The following is a 21198-nucleotide window of genomic DNA, read 5'->3' on the forward strand; positions in this document are numbered from 1 at the left end:
ATATAAGCTATTATTTGACTGTAATATGTTCACAAAGTTTTGTTACTAATTTGAACTTTCATGGGTGAACATCTATTTAGCAACTTTTGAACTTTGAATAAGTAAATCAACAAACTGTGCCAATTAAACAATGATCTTTTAAGACCACAGTGCATAAAGATTTAATGAAAGTCTCTGAAACTGGCAATTTGCAGGTGAGCATTTTCAATGCAGATTTTTTTTTCCCTTGATGTATCTGTGACGTTCAACAGTTCCCTTTATCGATTTCCTTGTATGATGTCTTAAATCTCCTTCAGAAATACATTAGGTACATTAAGGCAACATTATAAATGAGAACTTGCACACTCAAAAGTCAGAATATTTAAAGTTATTGTCCCCAAAGTAATATTAACTCAGGTTTATGCCATAGTATGTCAAAGTGGAAATGCTATTGCTAGGTTCAGAAATAAAGAAGTTCCCATGCACATGTGTGGTCTGATAATTACAGTTGCTGTAAAACCAATTTGGTTTAGTGGTTAAGTTTGGTATAGTAGTTAAGAAAGCAGGATAAATATCAGTAGTTCTCATCCCACTTTAGGTCCAAAGCTAGCTGGGTGACATTGAGACAGTCACTTTCTCTCAGCCCAGCTCATTTCACAGGGTTATGGGGAAAATTGTGGGTTTGTGGGGAACATTGAAAGAATGAGTATTTGATATGTTTATTATTTATTTATTGTTAGTTGGTTGGTTGGTTGGTTGGTTGGTTGGTTGGTTGGTTGGTTGGTTGGTTGGACTTATATGTCGCCCTTCTCCAAAGATTTAGGGCAGCTCACAATATATAAAAACAATAAAAAAACAATTCAGAAGCCCAATTATAAAACTTTTCTAAAAACCCAAGATGTAAAGCCATAAGCACACTCATTCCCATTCAAAACCGTATAATCACACTCATTCATATCACCCTCGTGCTAACAGACGGAGCAGAGTGTTAAAGCTCAACAGCCCTGTCAGCAAAGGTGAGTTTTTAAAGCCTTCTGTTTGTCATCTTGAATTATTTATAAAAATAATACAGATGGTCCTTAGCTTACAAACAGTTATTTAGTGGCCAGAGTTACTGTGGATTCCCCAAAAGATCCATTTGTGAAGTTATAACAACTGTAATTGTGTGTGCATGCATAGAAACAAACAAATAAGCATATACACACACACACATTTGATTGTAATTTGGGTCCTTGCTGCCACTTATAGGAAATTGCCCCCCCCCAATAATATCTACAGCAGTATTTCCCAACCTTGGCAACTTGGAGATATCTGGACTTCAACTCCCAGAATTCCCCAGCCAGCATTCGCTGGCTGGGGAATTCTGGGAGTTGAAGTCCAAATATCTTCAAGTTGCCAAGATTGGGAAACACTGATCTACAGGATCATACCTCTTAATCAAGTTTGTCTGATTATGAAACTTCTTTGCATTTAGAGAAAGAGGGAGGGAGAGAGGGAGAGAGCAAGAAAGACTATAATTTTGTCAACAAGGAACTCCTATATGTACATATGCAGTACAGAGAATGTGTGATAATATCCCAGGCCTTATATATCTTTTGTCATAGGGGAAAATTCTCTACTTGAAAATGTAGAAGGATGAGGGACATTTTTAACAAATAAAACAGTATTTCCAAACTTGGTGGAGTCCAGATATATTAGTCTGCAATATCCATCATACCAATCTGTATTGTTATGGGACAATAGATTTATCTTATTTTGAAACTATCTTAGTGTATGAATGGAAATCAGATAACATAAAAGAAAAAAAATGAAGGCTGCAGCTGAAAAAGAGAAGATTAGTTTTCTAATATATTTGTGGGATTCAGTGTGACCTTACATTTGGAACAATTTGTTGATCCCAGGCTTGCAAATCTTTAGAAATATGGTCAAAACCTGGCTTTTCTCTTAGGACTTTGAGTTACGTTGAGTGGAGTCCCAATTGAATGAGTTGCAATATATTTTGGTTCAGTTGCCATTTTATATTTTAGTTGATTTTAATTACTGTAGTTTTTGTCCTTATTTTGTGCTTGTTGTGGAAAAGTTTTCCCTCCTCCTTTTGTATGCTGCAGTCATGCTGTTGAATTATGTGGCTATATAAATGAGAGTGAGTGAGTGAATGAGTGAGTGAGTTAAATGAATAAATCAATGAATCAATGAATGAATGGATTTGCAACACGCAGGGAGTTATCCTGATAGCAGTGAAATTTGGAAACAGATCCTCATTCATATGGGAAGTGAGGGTTTTTTTTCCAAATCTCCTTGCTGCCTCTTATAGGAATGGCATCTTCCTGTATATAGGTCTACACCAATGTTGCAGTATGTGAATCAGTGCTTAGGACAGTTGTTTTCCTTATCTATTGTGATTACATCAGAAAAAGTTATTTCTGCAAAGAAATTAGAAGTCACAGGGGCAGTGGGCATTGCCCATCCACATGGGAAGTTTGTATCACTATAAATAGAATTTCTTTGCACAATACTGAAGTTAGTTAGATTTGATCAACATGGCTAGTAATCAAACAATTTATCATACCTTCACTAACAACATCACTTTACTAGTGCACCTGTGTCAACACTGCTCAGAATGAGTCAGTCACCCTTGATACAAGTACGAATTACTTTTCACATCTAGTTTGTCAAGAAGGCATAGGTCACATCTGGCAGACTTACTGAGCCACTACTCTAGGAATATGAAACCATTGTTCCATCTACCAAACACCATACTCCCTCTTCTTGCAAAACATTCTGTTTTACCAATAAAGGGCTGTCAACCTGAAGATTTAAAGATTTAAGCTTAAAGGGACTATAATTATTTCCCTTGGGCTGACAATATTTCTGCAGTTTACACTTTCATTGTTCCCATATGACATTGTCATAATTTTCCCTCTATTTCACAACTGGCCCAAGTTTACTTTTTCAGCTTGGTCTGGTAGAAAAAATGGGCTTCATGAAATAAATGGGAATTGCATTTTAGCAGCAATTATCAGAATTAGGAACAAGTTAGCTAATATAGCGGTTAACATGGGGCAAAAGGGCATGATGGGTTTTTTTTTAAAAAAAAAAAGTGGTATAATTTGTTTTGGGGTTTTGTTTTGGGGTTGTTGGTTGTTGGTTTTTTTGCAAACTATAATACTCTTACAAAAGGGGATAAAAGTTGTTGTCTCTTTTATGAAGCAGGACCAGAATGCTCCAGAAACTTCACATCTATGACTGGTATGATCAAATCACCAGGATTCCCTGAAAAATATCCCAACAGCCTTGAATGTACTTACATTATCTTTGCACCAAAGATGTCAGAGATTATTCTGGAATTTGAAAGCTTTGAACTGGAACCAGATACAAACCCTCCAGGAGGCGCATTCTGCCGTTATGATCGCTTGGAAGTCTGGGAGGGTTTCCCAGAAGGTAAGATCGCCACCCCAATAGCTGCCATGTTGTTACTGATGCCATGGTTAAGAAGGTTTGGTTTATCAGGACATAAAGAGTATTTTAATATTAATCTTGAAATGTGTCCAGGTTTCAAGGCTTTATCAGGGACAAAGAAGTCAGGCAGAAAGGTATAGAGTTTCCAGTGCTGTCCATCAAATGAAATGCAATTCTGCTTGTATTTTAACGTCATTAAGTTGACATTCCACACCCTATGCTGAATATGGTCATAACAAAAGATTATAAGAATGTTCACAAAATAATGCTCCAAAGATGCAAGGTTAATTCAATTATATATTAAAGAGTGGTACCGAATTTGATCCTTCTAACATTGAGTTTTTCTGTAACAGTGCTCTTACATCAAATTCTTGCTGATGTGAGCTAAAGAGATAAATTTTACATGTTAGCACTAATGGGGAGATGATATATGATGTTATTCTACTGCTGTTGGTTAAGTTTAGATTACTGTGAAGTGTTCTATGGGGAGTTAGTTTTACTCTCAGAAATTGAAGTTGTTGCAAATTGTGGCAGATATTACAATCTTTTGAAGCAATCATGTTAGCTGCCAATTGGCTGATCAGTCAAGATCAAGATTCTGGTTTTAGCATAAAAGGAACCTGGGAATTTAGGACAGGTCTTCGTAGGCCCAATCCATCCCAGAAACTGATGGTGAGATTTTCCTCCATCTAGTGGCAATTGTATATGGGTATGGTTGGTCCTCTGGTATCTCTGAAATTTCTGAAGTACTATTTCCTGCAGTTTGTGATCCACTTAATACTAAATATTTGTTTGTTTGTTTGTTTGTTTTGTCCAATACACAATACATATTGAAGAGAATAGACATGTAGTATTATACACAGTGGTACCTCGCGATACGAACCCCTCGTGATACGAACCCCTCGTGATACGAACCCCTCGTGATACGAACCCCTCGTGATACGAACCCCTCGTGATATGAACCCAGGGTTCGGGATTTTTTTGCCTCTTCTTACGAACTTTTTTCGGCTTACAAACCCACCGCAGCTCACAAAATGGTGCTCCGCTGGGCGGCGGCACCCGGTTGTAACCTTTTAAAACAGCTGGGGGGCTTCTCGGCGTTCTCCTGAACCCGAACCCAAACTTTTCAGGTTCGGGAGGTCGCCGAGAAGCACCGCCGCCCGGCTGTCACCTTCTGAAACAGCCGGGGGCTTCTCGGCGTTCTCCCGAATGCCAAACCCAGAAGTTCGGGTTTGGGTTTGGGAGGCCGCCGAGAAGCGCTGCCGCCCAGTTGTCACCTTCTGAAACAGCCGGGGGGCTTCTCGGTGTTCTCCTGAATGTCGAACCCAGAAGTTCGGGTTCGGGTTCCAGAGGCTGCCAAGAAACACCCGGCTGTTTCAGAAGGTTACAGCCGGGCGGTGCAGCTCGGCGGAGCACCGTTTTTGCGATCGGTGGCAGTGTTTTCGGCCGATCTGGAGGCTAGAAAGGGGGTGGGGAATCCCAATAGGGAATTCCATGGGCGGAGCTTTGACGTCATGAAGATGTCCGAGGTTACAGCCGGGTGCTTCTCAGCGGCCGCTGGAACCTGAACCCGAACTTCTGGGTTCGGCATTCAGGTGAATGCCGAGAAGCCACCCGGCTGTTTCAGAAGGTGACAGCTGTGGGGCGGCGCTTCTCGGTGGCCTCCTGAACCCGAACCTGAAACGTTCGGGTTCGGGTTCAGGAGAACACCGAGAAGCCCCCAGGCTGTTTTAAAAGGTGAGCGGAGCGCCATTTTGCGATTTTTTTTTCTTTTTGCACGGATTAATCACTTTTACATTGTTTCCTATGGAAAACAATGTTTCGTCTTACGAACTTTTCACCTTACGAACCTACTTCCGGAACCAATTAGGTTCGTAAGACGAGGTATTACTGTATAAAGAAAAGGATAGAAGAAAAGATATAAAAATAGAGGAGAACATATATGAAAGGAAGAAAAGATATATGAGATATGAGATAAGGAGAGACAATATGTTAAACTTTGTTTGTATTTCTTGTATGGAGCCTAGATGAATGGTTTTGGTTTCTGTTTTTGTTTACTTATTCCTTCCTCCTGTTTTGTTCTATATGATGTTCCTATTATTTCTATTGTAGCTGTTATATCTGTAAGCTGTTTAAAGATGTTTTTATATAGGAAGCAATATAAAATATAAGCAATAATATTATATACAATTATTATTATCTTCCATAATGTTACAGATAGATCAAGGCCACTGTATAAATCCAGGAGAGAGGCGGGCAGAGGGAGAGAGGGGGAGCAAAAGAGAGAGAGAGATCCATTGCTCCTCTTATCCCTGGCCTGGGTTTCCAGAATATTCTATATGAGTGATGGTGAACCTGTGGCATGGGTGCCACAGGTGGCACATGGAGCCATATCTGCTGGCACTTAATCCATTGCTCAAGTTCAGGTTAAATTAATATACAGCTAGCCCTTGACTTACAACTATTTATTTGAAAACCAAAGTTTAACAGATTAAAACAGTTGAAAGGTCTTCTAGTCCAACCACCTCACCCAAAATTATAATGGCATTGCCAGCGCTCATACTTTTAAATAATCATCACAGCATTCCCCATTGTCACATTGCCTATATTTGGACTCTTAGCAACTGGCCTGTATTTACAATGATTGTCCTGGGATCACATGATTGTAACATGACTACAATCTTTTTAATCCAACAAGCCATGTCAACAGGGGAGAGGTCAGATTGGCTTAATGATCAGATTATTCACTTAACAAGCAGTGATTCACATCATTACTGTGGCAAAATGGATCATAAAATCGAATATCACACATTTAATAATGCATCAATTGCACCTCGCTCTGAGGCGTTGTGGCCAGTCTTAGTGCTCAAGAGGTTTCACAGGCCAGACAAGCATCAGTCTCGCCAAAGCTGCTTTTGCCTTGGACGTTTTCTCTCCAAGATGTAGCAAATGAGAGAAAAAGAGCAGGGTCGCGAACTGATTGATCATTTCCCCCTCTGCTTGTGACATCCGGGAGAATTGATGGCGAAAAACTCTAGCTGGCTTCGTAGGCTTGAAGTGAGCGGCTAGCTTGGATGAGAGAGTGTCCCAGGAAACTGAGTTCGCCGGTTCAGGGTCAGTGAGGGTTTCTGCCAGCTCAAAAATCTGTGTGCCACAGTAATTGAGGAAAAGGGCACACTTGCGGCTGCTGTCGGTGTCTCTCATGCCGGCCGCTTCCAAAAATATTTCAAACTTCGCTATGTATGCTGTCCAGGTCATTCTTTCTGGGTCGAAGAATTCAGGTGGCTGAACTACCGACAGAGTAGCCATGATAGCACACGGAGGGTCGGTCTCCTCGTCGCCAATGTAATAACTCTCAAAGCAAGGTTGAATCAAGCAAGGTTTATTTCGCTAACAGGACAAGGAAGTCAATTCAGTCAAGAAGCAATGGAGTATTGAGAGCTCTATACAATGACAGTTCTCCTATTTATACAATCTAGCCCAGCAACAGGCAGTTTTACAAAGATACATTTTAAGCACCAAAAGAAGGCAACCAATCAACATGCAATAAACAAATCTGAACTTTTGACTTTTATCCTGTCTGGGTAGGTCACCCAGGCAAATATCTAACAGGCGGAGCATGGGAGGTTGATGAGCAAGGAACTGGAGAGACCTGGTGGGTTCCTCTGCAGCACTGTATCCATTTGTGAGGCTTGTTGGCAGGGGTTACCTTCCAGCAAGGCTGCTAGCCCTTAACCTGGGAAAATGCCTGATTGTTGTAATTTAACTAAAAACTGTTTTTAGTTAAAAATGCTTAATATTTTTTTAAAAAAGTTGGCCATGCACACCCTGTCATATGATCTGCCCACATTTCATCACTAAGGAAAACCTATGCTTTTTCATGAAATAGAAAAAAAGTGAACTAGTGACTTCTGATTTTGATGATTAAGAAAAAAGAAAGAGAAATAAGAGAACTTTTTTTGTAACTATAAAGCAAGAAATAATTTTATAATCATGCTTGTATTTGCTTTTTAGAAAATCGGAAGTTACATTTTTACATTTCTTTTTATCTTTGTTGCATCTTTTTCTTGTGTCATTTTCTTTTTCTTTATTCTTTTCCTTTGTTAGCTTTTCATTAATTGTTATCTGCTTTTTCAAGTTTTTAATAAAACATTTATGTAGCATTTAAGTTGTCCTTTGCAACAGCTTCATAGCATAGTGTAACTATGCCTTAAATATAATAATTAGCTTCTCTCGGTTGCAGAAAGGCTTATGGTGTGAATACCTGCAGTAATCTTTACTGCAATTGACGGATGGGAAAAAAGACTAGTTAGAAAAATTATTTGAAATATTTCCAAGTGATTAGTGTCAAGGTTATTTCCCCTAAGGTAGCAATTTTCTGGTTCAAGACAATGATGGAGCTGAAACTATTATGCTCAAGTATTATATAGTTTTTCTAATATATCTTTGAATTTTTTACAAAATGCCCTTTATTTAAGCAGTAAACATTTTAAATATATATTTCTGTAACTACTTATACATTATATCTTTTCTAGGATGACAATAGTTTTGAAAGGTGCGTTATTTAGCATGTGTAAGCATATAAATGTCACATTTTAATATGAACCATTATTTAATATTCCATATTAACTTTTCCCATTAACTGATGACAATAAATCTACTGGGCATAAGTAGTATATTAACAACTAGATTGTGCCTAGTTCAGAAATAATTTGAAAGAAGTGCTTCAAACCTTTCACAAGCCTGAGTACAATACCAGTTTGGCTATTCATTAAATCAGTCTATGGACTTTTCAGCTGTCCATGTGACGATTGAAATTACACTTCTGCTTTAAGAATTAAATTAATTTTAATTAGATGTATTTTTTTTCTTTAGATAAAGCTAAGTTAATGATTAATAGAGAGGACTCTATTCAAGTTCCCAAGCAATTCTTTTTGAATTCTTTTTGTAGCATTCACAACCCTATTAACAATAAATATAACATTGGACTATATTTTGCTATCATAGATTTTGGTCTCTTTGCCAAAGTATTTTATCAAAGAGACTGTATTCTCTTTTATGGCTATAGAAGATTAATGTAGAATTTCAGAATGTTCAAAGAAAAGCTCAGAAGAAGCTCATCCTGGAAAATCGAACATTTATATGTTTTTCTGGTTTTTGTGGTATGAGTTTTTTATAAGATAGGCTTCCATCTGTCAAAGGATGCTTTGCTACTTCATAACAGATTCCCTTGCTTTCATAACTGAACAGCATGCCTAAATCAATTCATTAAGAACATTTCTTGCAAGTAGCTCAAGTCAATGCCACAAAGTGATATGTAACCTCGAAAATGACATTTTTGAGGTCAACATCCATCTACATCTTCTTTGTTAGTGTATAATCTGCTTTTAACATGCCATTGTCAATAAATTCATTTTATAAAACATTTTCTGGATATTGGCCATCCTACTATTAAATCAGAAATCAGAAGAGATACAACTTCTATAGGCGAAAGGAGAGTGGGTTGGTACTCAATAAAAGTGATTTGGGGGTTTGGGGGTTTTGTTCCAGAGAAGAAAGTAACATAATGGATGAGGGAGAGATGTTTTGAATACCCTACATCTATTAGATTTGACACATTTCCATTTATGTTTATAGGAAATATAACAGTAGCTTCATCCTATTGCGGCAATTGGATTATGCCTGTGTGAAATCTCTAAAGTGTCATTCAATTGCTTAGCTTTTAGAACACCAGACATGTGATTTATAGGTTTGTGCAGCATTTTGGAGTCTGTGTCTAAAAAGTATTTCAGAGTTCACAGGTGCACAGATATATAGGTATTCATCAATTTACAACTGATTACTTAGAGACCATTTGAAGTTATGGTCATACGACTCAACAGGGACTTATAACCAGGATTCAAAGTTCTGATGCTGAGACCACCTCTGTATATCAAACTTCAAATGCTCAAAAACATGCTCACATTTACTGCCATTTGCAACATTTTAAAGTCATGTGACCATGTTTTATGATGGTTATGATGCCCATAACTAACAATTGTCCAGCATAGCTGCCTTGTTCTCCATAATAGGTGGAGCTAGCTATTTTTTGTTTTCTTACTCCTTAAAGTAAGATTTAGTATTTCCCTATTACAAAATTCCAGCTTTAGAATTGATGCTTTTAAAATGAGACTGAATACTCTGTGTCTTAAAATGCAGTAATTTTTAGCAGTAAATTAAACGGGTACAAGCTAATCTATAATTTCAGTTTAAACAGTTAAGAGTAAATGTGCTCTGCTGAAATCTATTTGACCTTTGGCTCACAAATTACAAGGCAAAGAAGGATTAATAGCAGCTTTCAGAAAAGACTGACACATACTAGCTAAGCAACTAGTGATATAATCTCATAAATTATTGGTCAAGACATTTTCCCTGCAGTGAATCATCTGACTATGGTCACCTTTTACACTACATTAAGTAATTTATTGTCACTTGCAAGGGTTTGGGAGTCTGAAATTGAAAATAAAAAGAGAGAATTTTTCAAGGATGCTCTGTACTTATGTAGAAAGGTTTTTTTTAAAAAAAAAACCCACCTGTTTTCATCCTGCTCAAGTCAAATCAATATTGCATTATCTCAGTACAATAGTCTTACATGATGCATAATAAAACATCTTACTTCCTAATATGATATTCTACAAGGTTTTCATCTGCTGAACGTACATAGTTATATAGGAGACAAAGTGAACTGTGAAAACTGACAAACATATTCAAATGAATTAAAATTCAATTTTATAAAGGCATGATTTACATGGAACTTTGAATTAGTTTCAAATAAGTTTGGTTTTACTATTTAAGAGAAAACTTTTTTGCACATAATATCAGATCTATAGCCTAGAAACTATAAAAGGAGGCAGTGGCAAATCACTCATACTGACAATAAAACATGTGCCCATCAAGTAATCAGAATAAGTACTGCAGTACAATTTAATGGGACTCCTTTTTTCCCTCTAATTAAACTCGGTGGCTACAGCGAGCAAAAGATTTAGTGAAAAAGAGCTAAACACAGATGTTTGTTCATTGAACAGAAGGCAAAAATACAATGAGAGGAGAAAGCTGGATACTGACTAGGCCCATGTAAGTTAAAGCACAAAAATTCCTATATATTGTTTGCATGCGCATACTGTAGATGTGTGTGATTGACTCACACATAGAAGAGGAAAAATAGAAGAACAATTATTCTGCAAAAACATTGCCAATTTCCAAAGTCCAGGGTTAGCAAGTTATTCAGAGCTGTGGTGGTGTAGTGGTTAGAATGCAAAATTGCAGGCTAACTCAGCTCACTGCGAGGAGTTTGAGTCTGATTGACTCAAGGTTAACAGCCTTACACCCTTCTGAGATTTATAAAATGACAAAGATTTTGGAAGGGGGGATAATGTGTTGACTCTATAAATCGCTTAGGAAGGCTGTAGAGCACTATAAATGGCATGTACTGTAAGTCTAAATGATAAGTGCTGTTCAGTAGGCAAAAATAAAACAACTGCCACATATTGACCAAAATGTCTTTCTCTTTGACCAAGTTTCTTTTTCTTATTTCTCTTCAGATTGCATAATATGTTGCCCCCTTTTTTGCCACTTTTTTATTCATAGCTATCACACAGAAAACTCATTTTATGTAGTGGTTAAAGGCTCCAAGTTTTCTAACCTGGAGTGCTCCTTCTTCCTTACACAAAAACCAACTGGTTTACTTTGGGCCAGTCATTGCCACTCTGCTCTAGGAAAAAGACAATGGCAAATCATTTCAAAATTATTATCAAGAAAATTGAAGAAATTTGTCCATATTGTCTTCAGGAGTCAAAACTGGCATCCTGGTAAATTAGCAGTATTGCATTCACTCATTGTAAGTAGCATGCTGACTGTGATTTGCAACTGCCATTTTGAATTGAACTGAATATATTTGGGGAGGAAAGTGGCTTACGTTAATGGATAGTTTGTTCAAAATCATTGCAATATAGCTAAGTGTAAAAAAATTTTTTTTAAAAAAAAAATCATGAATTAGTACTGGAGTAAAAAAAAAAATGGAACCTAGACATTTTTCATAATGGCGGCCACCCGAACCCGAACTTTTGCCAAACTTCCGGGTTCGGCATTGGGAGAACACTGGGAAGTGCCCGGCAGTTTCAAAAGGTGATAGCCGGGCGGTGGTGTTTTTTTGCATTTTTTTTTCTTGCACACATTAATTCATTTCACATTGTTTCCTATGGGAAACAATATTTCGTCTTACAAACTTTTCGTCTTACAAACCTTCTCCGGGAACCAATTAAGTTTGTAAGACGAGGTATTACTGTACAGTGGTACCCCATCATACAAACTTAATTGGTTCCAGGAGGAGGTTCGTAAGGTGAAAAGTTCGTAAGATGAAACAATGTTTCCCATAGGAATCAATGTAAAAGCAAATAATGCGTGCAAATCCTTCAGGAAAATCCCAAACTTTATTTATTTATTTATTATTTGGATTTGTATGCCGCCCCTCTCCGAAGACTTTAGAAGGGAGGCGAACAGAGGGCAGGGAGGAGCAGCTAAAGGGGGCGGGTGGAAGAAGCAAGGCTAGGCTAAAGGGTGAGTGGGAAGGAAGAAAGGCAAGGGGGGCACCCCTCCCTTTTCTTTCTTCAAAAGACACCCTTTCAGTTCCTTTGCAAGCACGTTGTTCTCTACAAAAATTTTCCTCCCCCAAGCAGCCCCTCCCTTTTCTTTCTTCAAAAAATGGGGTGGAAAGGAAACCCCTTCATCCCAGCAGCAGCTGCTTGGGTTCGTAAGGTAAAAATAGTTCGGAAGAAGAGGCAAAAAAATCTTAAACACCGGGTTCGTATCTTGAAAAGTTCGTTAGAAGAGGCGTTCGTAAGATGAGGTACCACTGTATTTGTATTTCATTAGAATAGAAAGCAGTAGAAGAAACAGTGGGTTGTTTCCGTCTCAGCCCAGTTCTGCAAACTGGTACACGAACTGATAGCAATGAGTTTTAGAACCCACTACTGAGTAGAAGGTTGCAGTTGATAAAATTTATGATAAATTGTAAGGTTTCCACAAAGCGAAGGAAACCTGAGGAGGAAAATAAAATGAAAGCAGGTAGTGGGATTGCAAGAAGGAGGAAACATAAGGATTATTTTGGAAAGGTTACTGGAGAGTTACTGAAGGGAAGTTGTGAAGGGAAATAAAGCTTTATGGATAAAGCTGTTGAGAGAGAAGGAAGGGACAAGTATATTGATTTAATTCTTGAGAGTGGAGAAATGATGATGGGTAAGGAACAGAATCTGTGTAGTGTTTGGCTCCCAGCCATATGAAAATTGTGGTAAGAGGCTCTTAGGCTTAGGAGCTTTAGCCAATCCTGTTATAGGTTTTAACTAGTAAAAGATTTGTTGTTCTTAGCTTCCACAGGCTAGTTCACTGGCATATATCTTCAGTGAATACCTCTAAGACTATTACCGTAATGGAAAGGAAATATTTCATACTGAATGTGAATTATTTCTTTGGTGGCACATAACATGAGCAAAGGAGGAAAGCTTGGCTAGGGATAGAGCAGTGTTTTTCAATTTGACAAGTTTAAGATGTATGGATTTCAACTCCCAGAATTCCAGAGAATGTTAATTCAGAATAGAATACATACATACATACATACATGTATGTATGTATGTATGTATGTATGTATATAAAATATTTATATATTTATAAATATTATATATATAATATTTATATATAATATTTATATATTATTTATTTAGTTATTTAATTGGATTTGTATGTCACCCCTCTCCGAGGACTCGGGACGGCTCACAGCAAGTACAAAAACAGAACAATAATATGAATCCAATTAATAATACATTAAAACAACCATTAAATTCAATTAAAATAAAACCTATCAAACAATCATACTGAAAACATCCATTGGTCAGGGGGAAGATCTAAAAGTCCCAAGCCTGGCAGTAAGGATGAGTTTTGGAAGGCGAGGCAGGTGGGGGCAATGAGAATCTCCGGGGGGAGCTGATTCCAGAGGGCCGGGGCTCCCCAGAGAAGGCTCTTCCCCTAGGTCCCACCAGCCGACATTGTTTGGTCGATGGGACCCTAAGGGGACCAACTCTGTGGGACCTCACCAGTCACTGGCATTTGTGCGGCAGAAGGCGGTCTTGGAGATAGCATATATAATGTAATTAAACAGTATTTTCAGGGATGACCATGAAATATTATCAGAATAGAAGATAGTGCTCACAATTATACTATCAAGTCTCCACCGTTTTGTATAGGCACTGCATGCATGACATATGTTTATTTATTTACTACATCTATACTCTTGTTGACTACCTAGTTATAAAATACAGTGTGTGTGTGAGATGTGTGTGTAAGTAACATATTTTTGCTGATAATGAAAATGACAGGAACCCCCCTCCCCACACACACACACACATACATACCCATATCTGTGAAAATCTACTATATATATTGAATGTACTCTATCAAGACTGCAAAGCCTCCAAAGAAACCCTCAATATTCAGGTGTTCTTCTGGAAGGCAGATAAGTTTGGATAAAAACACCCATATTTTTCAGACTATAAGACGAATCAGAGTATAAACACACCAAGATTTCAAAGAGGTAAACAGGGAAAAAAAGCTTTTGCCCTCCCTGATCCCCAGGAGCACTTTGCAGGCCTCCCAAACCCTCTGCATACCCCGTTGAACACGTAGATGCTTTGGGAGGCCTGCAAGGTGCGCCTGGGGGCTAGAGAGGGCAAAAATGCAATGCATGGAAGGTTTGGGAAGATAGAAACAGGTCCATCAGGTAGAGGGCTTGGGAGGCCTGAAGAGTGCTTCTGGTGGCTGGGGAGGGCAAAAATGGCCACATTTTCACAAACATGGGCCCATTTTTCACCTTCCAAACCTCACACACATCACATTTTTGCCTTTCAAGCTCCCAGGAGCACTCTGACGGTCTCTCAAAGCCTCTGCTCAGCCTTTTATTTTTAAAAAATGGGCCTGGTTTTGGTGAAAACAGGATGCACAGGGCGGGCCAAAAATGGTTGTATTCTATGTTTAAACCCACTATTTCTCTCCTCTTCGGGTGGAAGGTATGTCCTCAAAATGGGAGCAACAAATCTTTTCACAGTAAAGATGGTGTAATAAAGATGACTATACTGCAGGTAACCAGATGCCAAACCATAAAGTATTTGATACGTTAATAGTAGTATTTAAATTACACTTGGAAGCTAGTAAGAAGCCAATGCAAAATCCAGAGAAGTGGTATAAATACAGGCAGATATCACCCTTAACCACAACTTACAGACATCTGTGAGCATTATAAATTGGTTTCAGAATGTCACATAGATGCACAAATCTGTGGATAAATAGATTTAAAACAATAAAAGTTATCAATATTATTTAACTTTGCAGTCATTAAGCAACTCCCATTACTAAGAAAATGTGGCAGTCAATGGGCACTTTTTGCTAAAAACTGGGCAGTGGCATTAAATGATGAAAATTGTGATTGCATGATGATGGGACACTGCAAATATCCATCCATTTGAACCAGTTGTTATATGACTATGAAGATGTGGGTTGCAGTCAGAACTTCAGAATCCAATTGTAAGTAGCTATGAGGGAAGATCAATCATAACCTTGCTAAGTGGATGGTCATTATACCAGGGCTATCTCTATAGTTAAATTCTTCATAATTATTGGTTGGGTTTCCATATAAAGTCACTATAAAATGACTTTATGAAATTATAAATACTGCACTATAATCCCATTGAATCCAAAGCAAATTAAGGCAACCAAAAGCTGATTTAACTGTGTATATTTCATATCACCTAAATACAACTTTTTTAATATATACATTGTGATTTTTAAAGAGTGCCTATTGCGTCATAGGCCAAATAAGAACACGGACACCAAGAGCTGGGTTTAAAATGGGCCACTTTAAAGTTAAATGAACTTTAGCTGATTATCGACCAATAACCAGGACCTGCAGAGGCCACTAAAAGATTTGGGGTAGAAATAATTCATGAATAACCTTCCTGGGCAACTATGTGCATAGCTCCTTACCGAACAAGGTACCACATCTTCACCTGTTTCCTGGCTACGCCTTGGCATGTGGGAGGGCTCACCATCCCATCCCCTTCCAGTTATTGGGATAGGTGAGTCCCAAGGGCACCCCCTCTCCAATTGCCCCGGACGCACGGTACCTTGAGCTCCTGGCGAGAGGCTGCCCATCATCTCTCAAGAGATGCCCTAAAGGAGAACACGGAGTTGCTACCACTGCCCATTTCTGCCCCTAACCTGCCAACCCCAGTGACCAAAGGGAAGCCAATAATCAAATTGCGACTAAATGCAGTCCATCGTCACTCCCCAGTGTAGAAAAAAGTTGTATTTAGGTGTCGCCACGCTGAGACTGCAAAAAGTTCCTATTCGGCCCCCCCATGGGCGATCCCTTAAAGGCACACTGTAAGATAGGGAGGGCAGGCAGATGTCCGCTTCTTCTGGAGCCAGGGGCAAGGAAAAATATGCCTGAGGCACAGCCCTATTTATTGGGCTCACACAGGCATGCCCCCGGCACCGAAATGCTTTGCGCCAAAACGCAAAGCCTTGCAGAGCAATCTCCCGATACCACAAGATTGCTGATGTCTCCTATGGCAACAGGGAACGCATTCTTCCAGGCCCCAGGCCCAATTTTCGTCCTGCCATTAAATCGGCTGACCATGCATTTCTGGAGCAAGATTTGAGTTTTTGTACTCCGTGTATTTCTACCATTTGGCATATCATGGAGAGCATATATAGTATCCCAGCCATCAAAAATATTGCTTATGTTTTGCTCAACAGTCAGTTTCATGCTACCTAAGTAAGGCTTATCATCCCTATTGGAAAAAAACAGCCAATTGGATTTTCAATCACATATTTTCTTATTTCCTCCTGGAAATTGCCAGAAGTTATTTTATCACTGCATTTCTTTTTATCTGTTTTATTTTCTTTCTTTTATTGATGAGATAGTAAGATAGTAAGAATAATCAAATAAAAAGATATTATAATCTACACAGTGAAAATTCTCTTTAAGAAATTCTTGTTCAATGTATTTCTATTTTTTCTGTATTGCTTGGTTTAATTCTAAAAGATAAGATACCAGTTGTTTTATTTCAATTTAACTTTTCTTCTTGTTAGCTTTTCATTTCATGTTTTATCAGCTAAACTCATTTGTGAAAGCCAAATCATGTGTTTATTCTCATGTTTGTCCTGAAAAATGTTCCTTCATATTTACCCTGTTTCCCCGATAGTAAGACACCCCCGATTGTAAGACGTATCAGGGGTTTCAGGGGGGTCGGCTAATATAACCCGTACCCCGAAAGTAAGACATATGTCTTACTTTCGGGGAAACACGGGGGTATTGCCGCCTCCCTCTCATCTAGCTGCGCGCCGCCTCCTGCCCATGCCTGCGCCGTCCCCCTCTCCATACGTCACTGCGTCTGCCACCTCCCTCTGATCTTAATGAGCGCCGCCTCCTGCCCACTTCCACGCCGCCCCTCCTCCATACGTCACCACGTCTGCCGCCTCCGTCTGTTCAGGTTGTTAATAAATGTTAATTTTATGGTTAAAACAAATAATTCGACAATTTTTTTCCAATATAAGACATACCCCGAAAGTAAGACATAGTGGGGCTTTTGGGGATAAAAAGAAAGTAAGACACTGTCTTACTTTCGGGGAAACACGGTATAAACATCTACCTTACAACTTATGACATCATACTAAAACACATTATCTAGAAATATATGTTGTTTATTCCTATATCTTTCATTATTAATTGAATTATAGTTAGATGGATTAGTCTAATTTTGTTTGCAATGTCTTTTATTCCATGTTCATTCAAAACTCCATTTTGTTGCATTTGTCATAAATATACAGTGATACCTCATCTTACAAATGCCTCATCATACAACCTTTTCGAGATACAAACCCGGGGTTTACGATTTTTTTTGCCTCTTCTTACAAACTATTTTCACCTTACAAACCCACCACCGCCGCTGGGATACCCTGCCTCCAGACTCCCATTGCCAGTGAAGCACCCATTTTTGTGCTGCTGGGATTCCCCTGAGGCTCCCCTCCATGGGAAACCCCACCTCCGGACTTCCGTTGCCAGCGAAGCGCTTGTTTTTGCGATGCTGGGATTCCCCTGCTGGGATTCCCCTGCAGCATCGCAAAAACACAGAAGTCCGGAGGTGGGGTTTCCTATGGAGGGGAACCTCAGGGGAATCCCAGTAGTGCAAAAATGGGTGCTTCGGCTGGCAAAAGGGGTGAATTTTGGGCTTGCACGCATTAATCGCTTTTCCATTGATTCCTATGGGAAACATTGTTTCGTCTTACAAACTTTTCACCTTAAGAACCTCGTCCCAGAACCAATTAAGTTTGTAAGACAAGGTATCACTGTATAATTTTAATTTTAAAACTTAAGAAAATAATATTTATTTACTTCCATAATTATACACTTTGTATTTTATTTCAAAATGTCACTAAAGTGTTTCTTCTTACTTTTCTAAGAATACATCACAAAATTCAAAAAAGTATGTAGTCCAGAGTATAAAAATCAAATTTATTTTATTAAAGACATCTAAAAATATTTTTCAAGTATCTGGAATTGGAATATTGTGAGAGCAATACTTTTGTTGCAAAGCTGAACAATAGATTGTTTCCTGATTAATAAGATAGAATCATCGGGGGATGCTTTCTGCTTCCTGTCTTATAGGTCTCTCTCTTCCCTATATTCTCTTGATTGTAGTCTACTAATGCACACTTATGTTGTTAGAATGTCTTGATCATTGTCTACTAATGCACACTTGTATTGTTAGAAAGATTTAACCATTTTTAGTTGAAAATATTTGTTCAATCCTTTTCTTTTTGTATATATATATATACATCTTTATATATGTATATTATTAATAATATTAAAATTAATAATATTAATAATATTCCTTTCAGTTGGTCCTCACATTGGGCGATACTGTGGACAAAACACGCCTGGCCGTGTCCTCTCATCAACTGGCATTCTCTCCATGGTTTTCTATACTGACAGTGCAATAGCAAAAGAAGGTTTCTCTGCAAACTACACTGTGGTCCACAACAATGTTCCAAAAGGTCAGTGTTTTAGTCATCCTTCAGGGTGCTGCATAAAATATTCTCTGCATTTTGTCTCCTGCTGAGTGCTGTATGAAACACAGGGAAACCATAGATAAATAAGACCTGTGTCATTTTGCATGCATGTGTTTTTAAAACAACTTCCCTCGTTTTCAGTGTCAAGAGACATATCCACTCCTATTAGTTCCTGTAAAAAGTCATTAAGTTATAGAATTCCCCTACCCTTGTTGAAACTGAGAACATTAAATTTAAACAATGAAATCCAACCTAGGTATAAATTGTCCAAGACTTCATAAATTATAATTATTTATGTATATGATCTATTCTTCAAGTACATTGCAACCTGTATTTGATATCTCTTTGCTGAAAAACACAAACCAATCCCATATCAGTGGGATTGGTTTGCAAGAGCAGTTTATTTATTTATTTATTTTCATTTATAGGATATGAATATAAGACTATGAAGATATATTAGGCATTAAGTTGGAGGCTTGAGCATTTTGTATGAGTAATGTGCTCTACTGCTTAACTAATTTTTAACTGCTAGCTAAACCTAGACTGCTCATAACCCATTGGGTCATTGCTTCAGAGATACTTTCTACATAAACAGATAAATTAAATGACCATGAAAGAGGGGGAACAAAAAAGTAATGGGAGTGGAAGAAACTTCCAATTTCCTGCTAGCTTTCCCTTGATTTTCCTTGTAGAAAACTTGCTAGGAGTTTTGGAAGTGTCACACATGACTGTAGATAATCATGTCAGTGCTGCAGCTCTGAAGAGTCGCAACTTTGCAGAATTTCAATTCTAGAGGAATTATAGATGCCATATTTTGTATACATTCTGTAAGTTAGCTCAGTGGAGATACATTGACTCAAAAACTGTTGCACTATGATGCACAATTTCATCCAATGAAAGTTAAAATCAAGACCTGAGAGTTTTTGTAATACAGTGGTACCTCTACTTACGAACTTAATTCGTTCAGTGAACCGTTGCACGAAGAAGCAATTTTTCCCATAGGAATCAATGTAAAAGCAAATAATGCATCCGATTGGGGAAACCACAGGGAGGGTGGAGGCCCTGTTTCCTCCCAAGAGGTCCCATGGAGGCTTCTCCCCGCCTTTTCCGGCCCTGTTTCCTCCCAAGAGATTCCTAGAAAGGCCCCACAGGGGCTTCTCTTCATCTTTTCTGGCCCTGTTTCCTCCCAGGAAATTCCTAGAGAAGCCCCACGGAGGCTTCTCCCTGCCTTTTCCTGTTACAGTGTCGGAAGCTCAGGTTTGTAAGTAGAAAATGGTTCTTGAGAAAAGACAAAACAATCTTGAACACCCAGTTCTTATCTAGAAATGTTGGTAAGTAGAGGCATTCTTAGGTAGAGGTACTACTGTATATAGATTTCCTGTTAAACCTGTTTTTCAGTTTTCATGAATAAAAATAAGAATATGTATTATTTATGCAAAAACATAATACTTTTCAACTTAAATCTGATTACTGAAACAAATATGATCATTTAAAGACGTTATTAAATATGATGATAGGAGGTAGGTAGGTGTATAGAAGGTAGATAGAATTGGAATACAGATGCTACTCTCTAATTTAATAATAATTAAAATTAAATATCTTCAGAAAGTATGAACTATCAAAATATAATTCCATTTGTAGCCCAGTTGAAGACAAAACATGAAGCCATGAATAATACTAAAACGTCAAAAAAAAAAGATGATATTCCTAGGAAAACAGCATTTATGACCATTTTCATTCTGCATGTAGGAGAACCTAGCTACAAGTAATTTCAAAATACAGCTAAAGGTGCAAGAGAAAAAGAGAGGAATGATCAGGAAAGAAGGGGGGGGGACAAGAACTAAATTTAAAAATAACTGTCAATGTCCATGGGAAAAAACCAGCATAACCAGGAAACCCTCTGAAGCAAGGCTAGAAATTACCACTCTAATAAAGGAGAATATTTGTAGGTCAGGCTTGAAATGAGGGGTCCCTGGTTATTTTCTTGCAGACATTTCATTGCATAAACTAGTTATATCATGAAATGTCTTCAAGAAAATAACTAAGCTGAGACAGCACCAAGGACATCTAATTGCCACTCTGAACAGAAAGTTATTCTACTTCAAAATTTGGAAATCTCTTAACAAAGACAAGTGGTCTGTTATCTTTCAAGAATTATGAATCCCATGGATTGCCAAGTTATCTGCACCTGACTCCATATCATTCTCTTGATTTGTTTTCTAAACAAAAACATGTTAAAAAACCAAAAAAAAAAAAGAGCTTATTCTCTCTTTTATGGAGATAATTTTTCAGTTAATAAGCTTGAGGGCTCTTGATATGAAGCAGCTTTATAGGAGATTCCACTTTAAGTTTCAGGAGCTCTTAATTGCACAATACAATTGCAGTAGACAATATCTAAAACATATTTTCCATTTTCAAAGTAGCAATCCTTAGCTATATAAAAGCCTGGTGCGGTTATAATTTTTCTCTTTATCTTTATAAAAATATTTCTTTCTATGGGGAAACGACCAACCAGATCCAATTTGATCTTTTCTAATAAAATTTCACACACTAAATAGCAGTGAAGATTAATTATATTCATTCCTTTGCTTGTCCTTATGTTAT

The 21198-nt window shown here is 38.0% G+C and overlaps 1 protein-coding gene across 1 annotated transcript in view; it reads left to right on the forward strand.

Annotated features, from left to right (window-relative positions):
• Positions 1 to 21198, forward strand: part of NRP1 (neuropilin 1) — a 183983-nt gene that overhangs the window by 79800 nt on the left and 82985 nt on the right. The window contains 2 exon segments of the mRNA XM_070766851.1: positions 3193 to 3420; positions 18424 to 18579. Of these exon segments, the coding sequence (XP_070622952.1) occupies positions 3193 to 3420; positions 18424 to 18579 (384 nt within the window).

This window comes from Erythrolamprus reginae, chromosome Z (assembly GCF_031021105.1).
Source record: "Erythrolamprus reginae isolate rEryReg1 chromosome Z, rEryReg1.hap1, whole genome shotgun sequence".
Taxonomy (NCBI): Eukaryota; Metazoa; Chordata; class Lepidosauria; order Squamata; family Dipsadidae; genus Erythrolamprus; species Erythrolamprus reginae.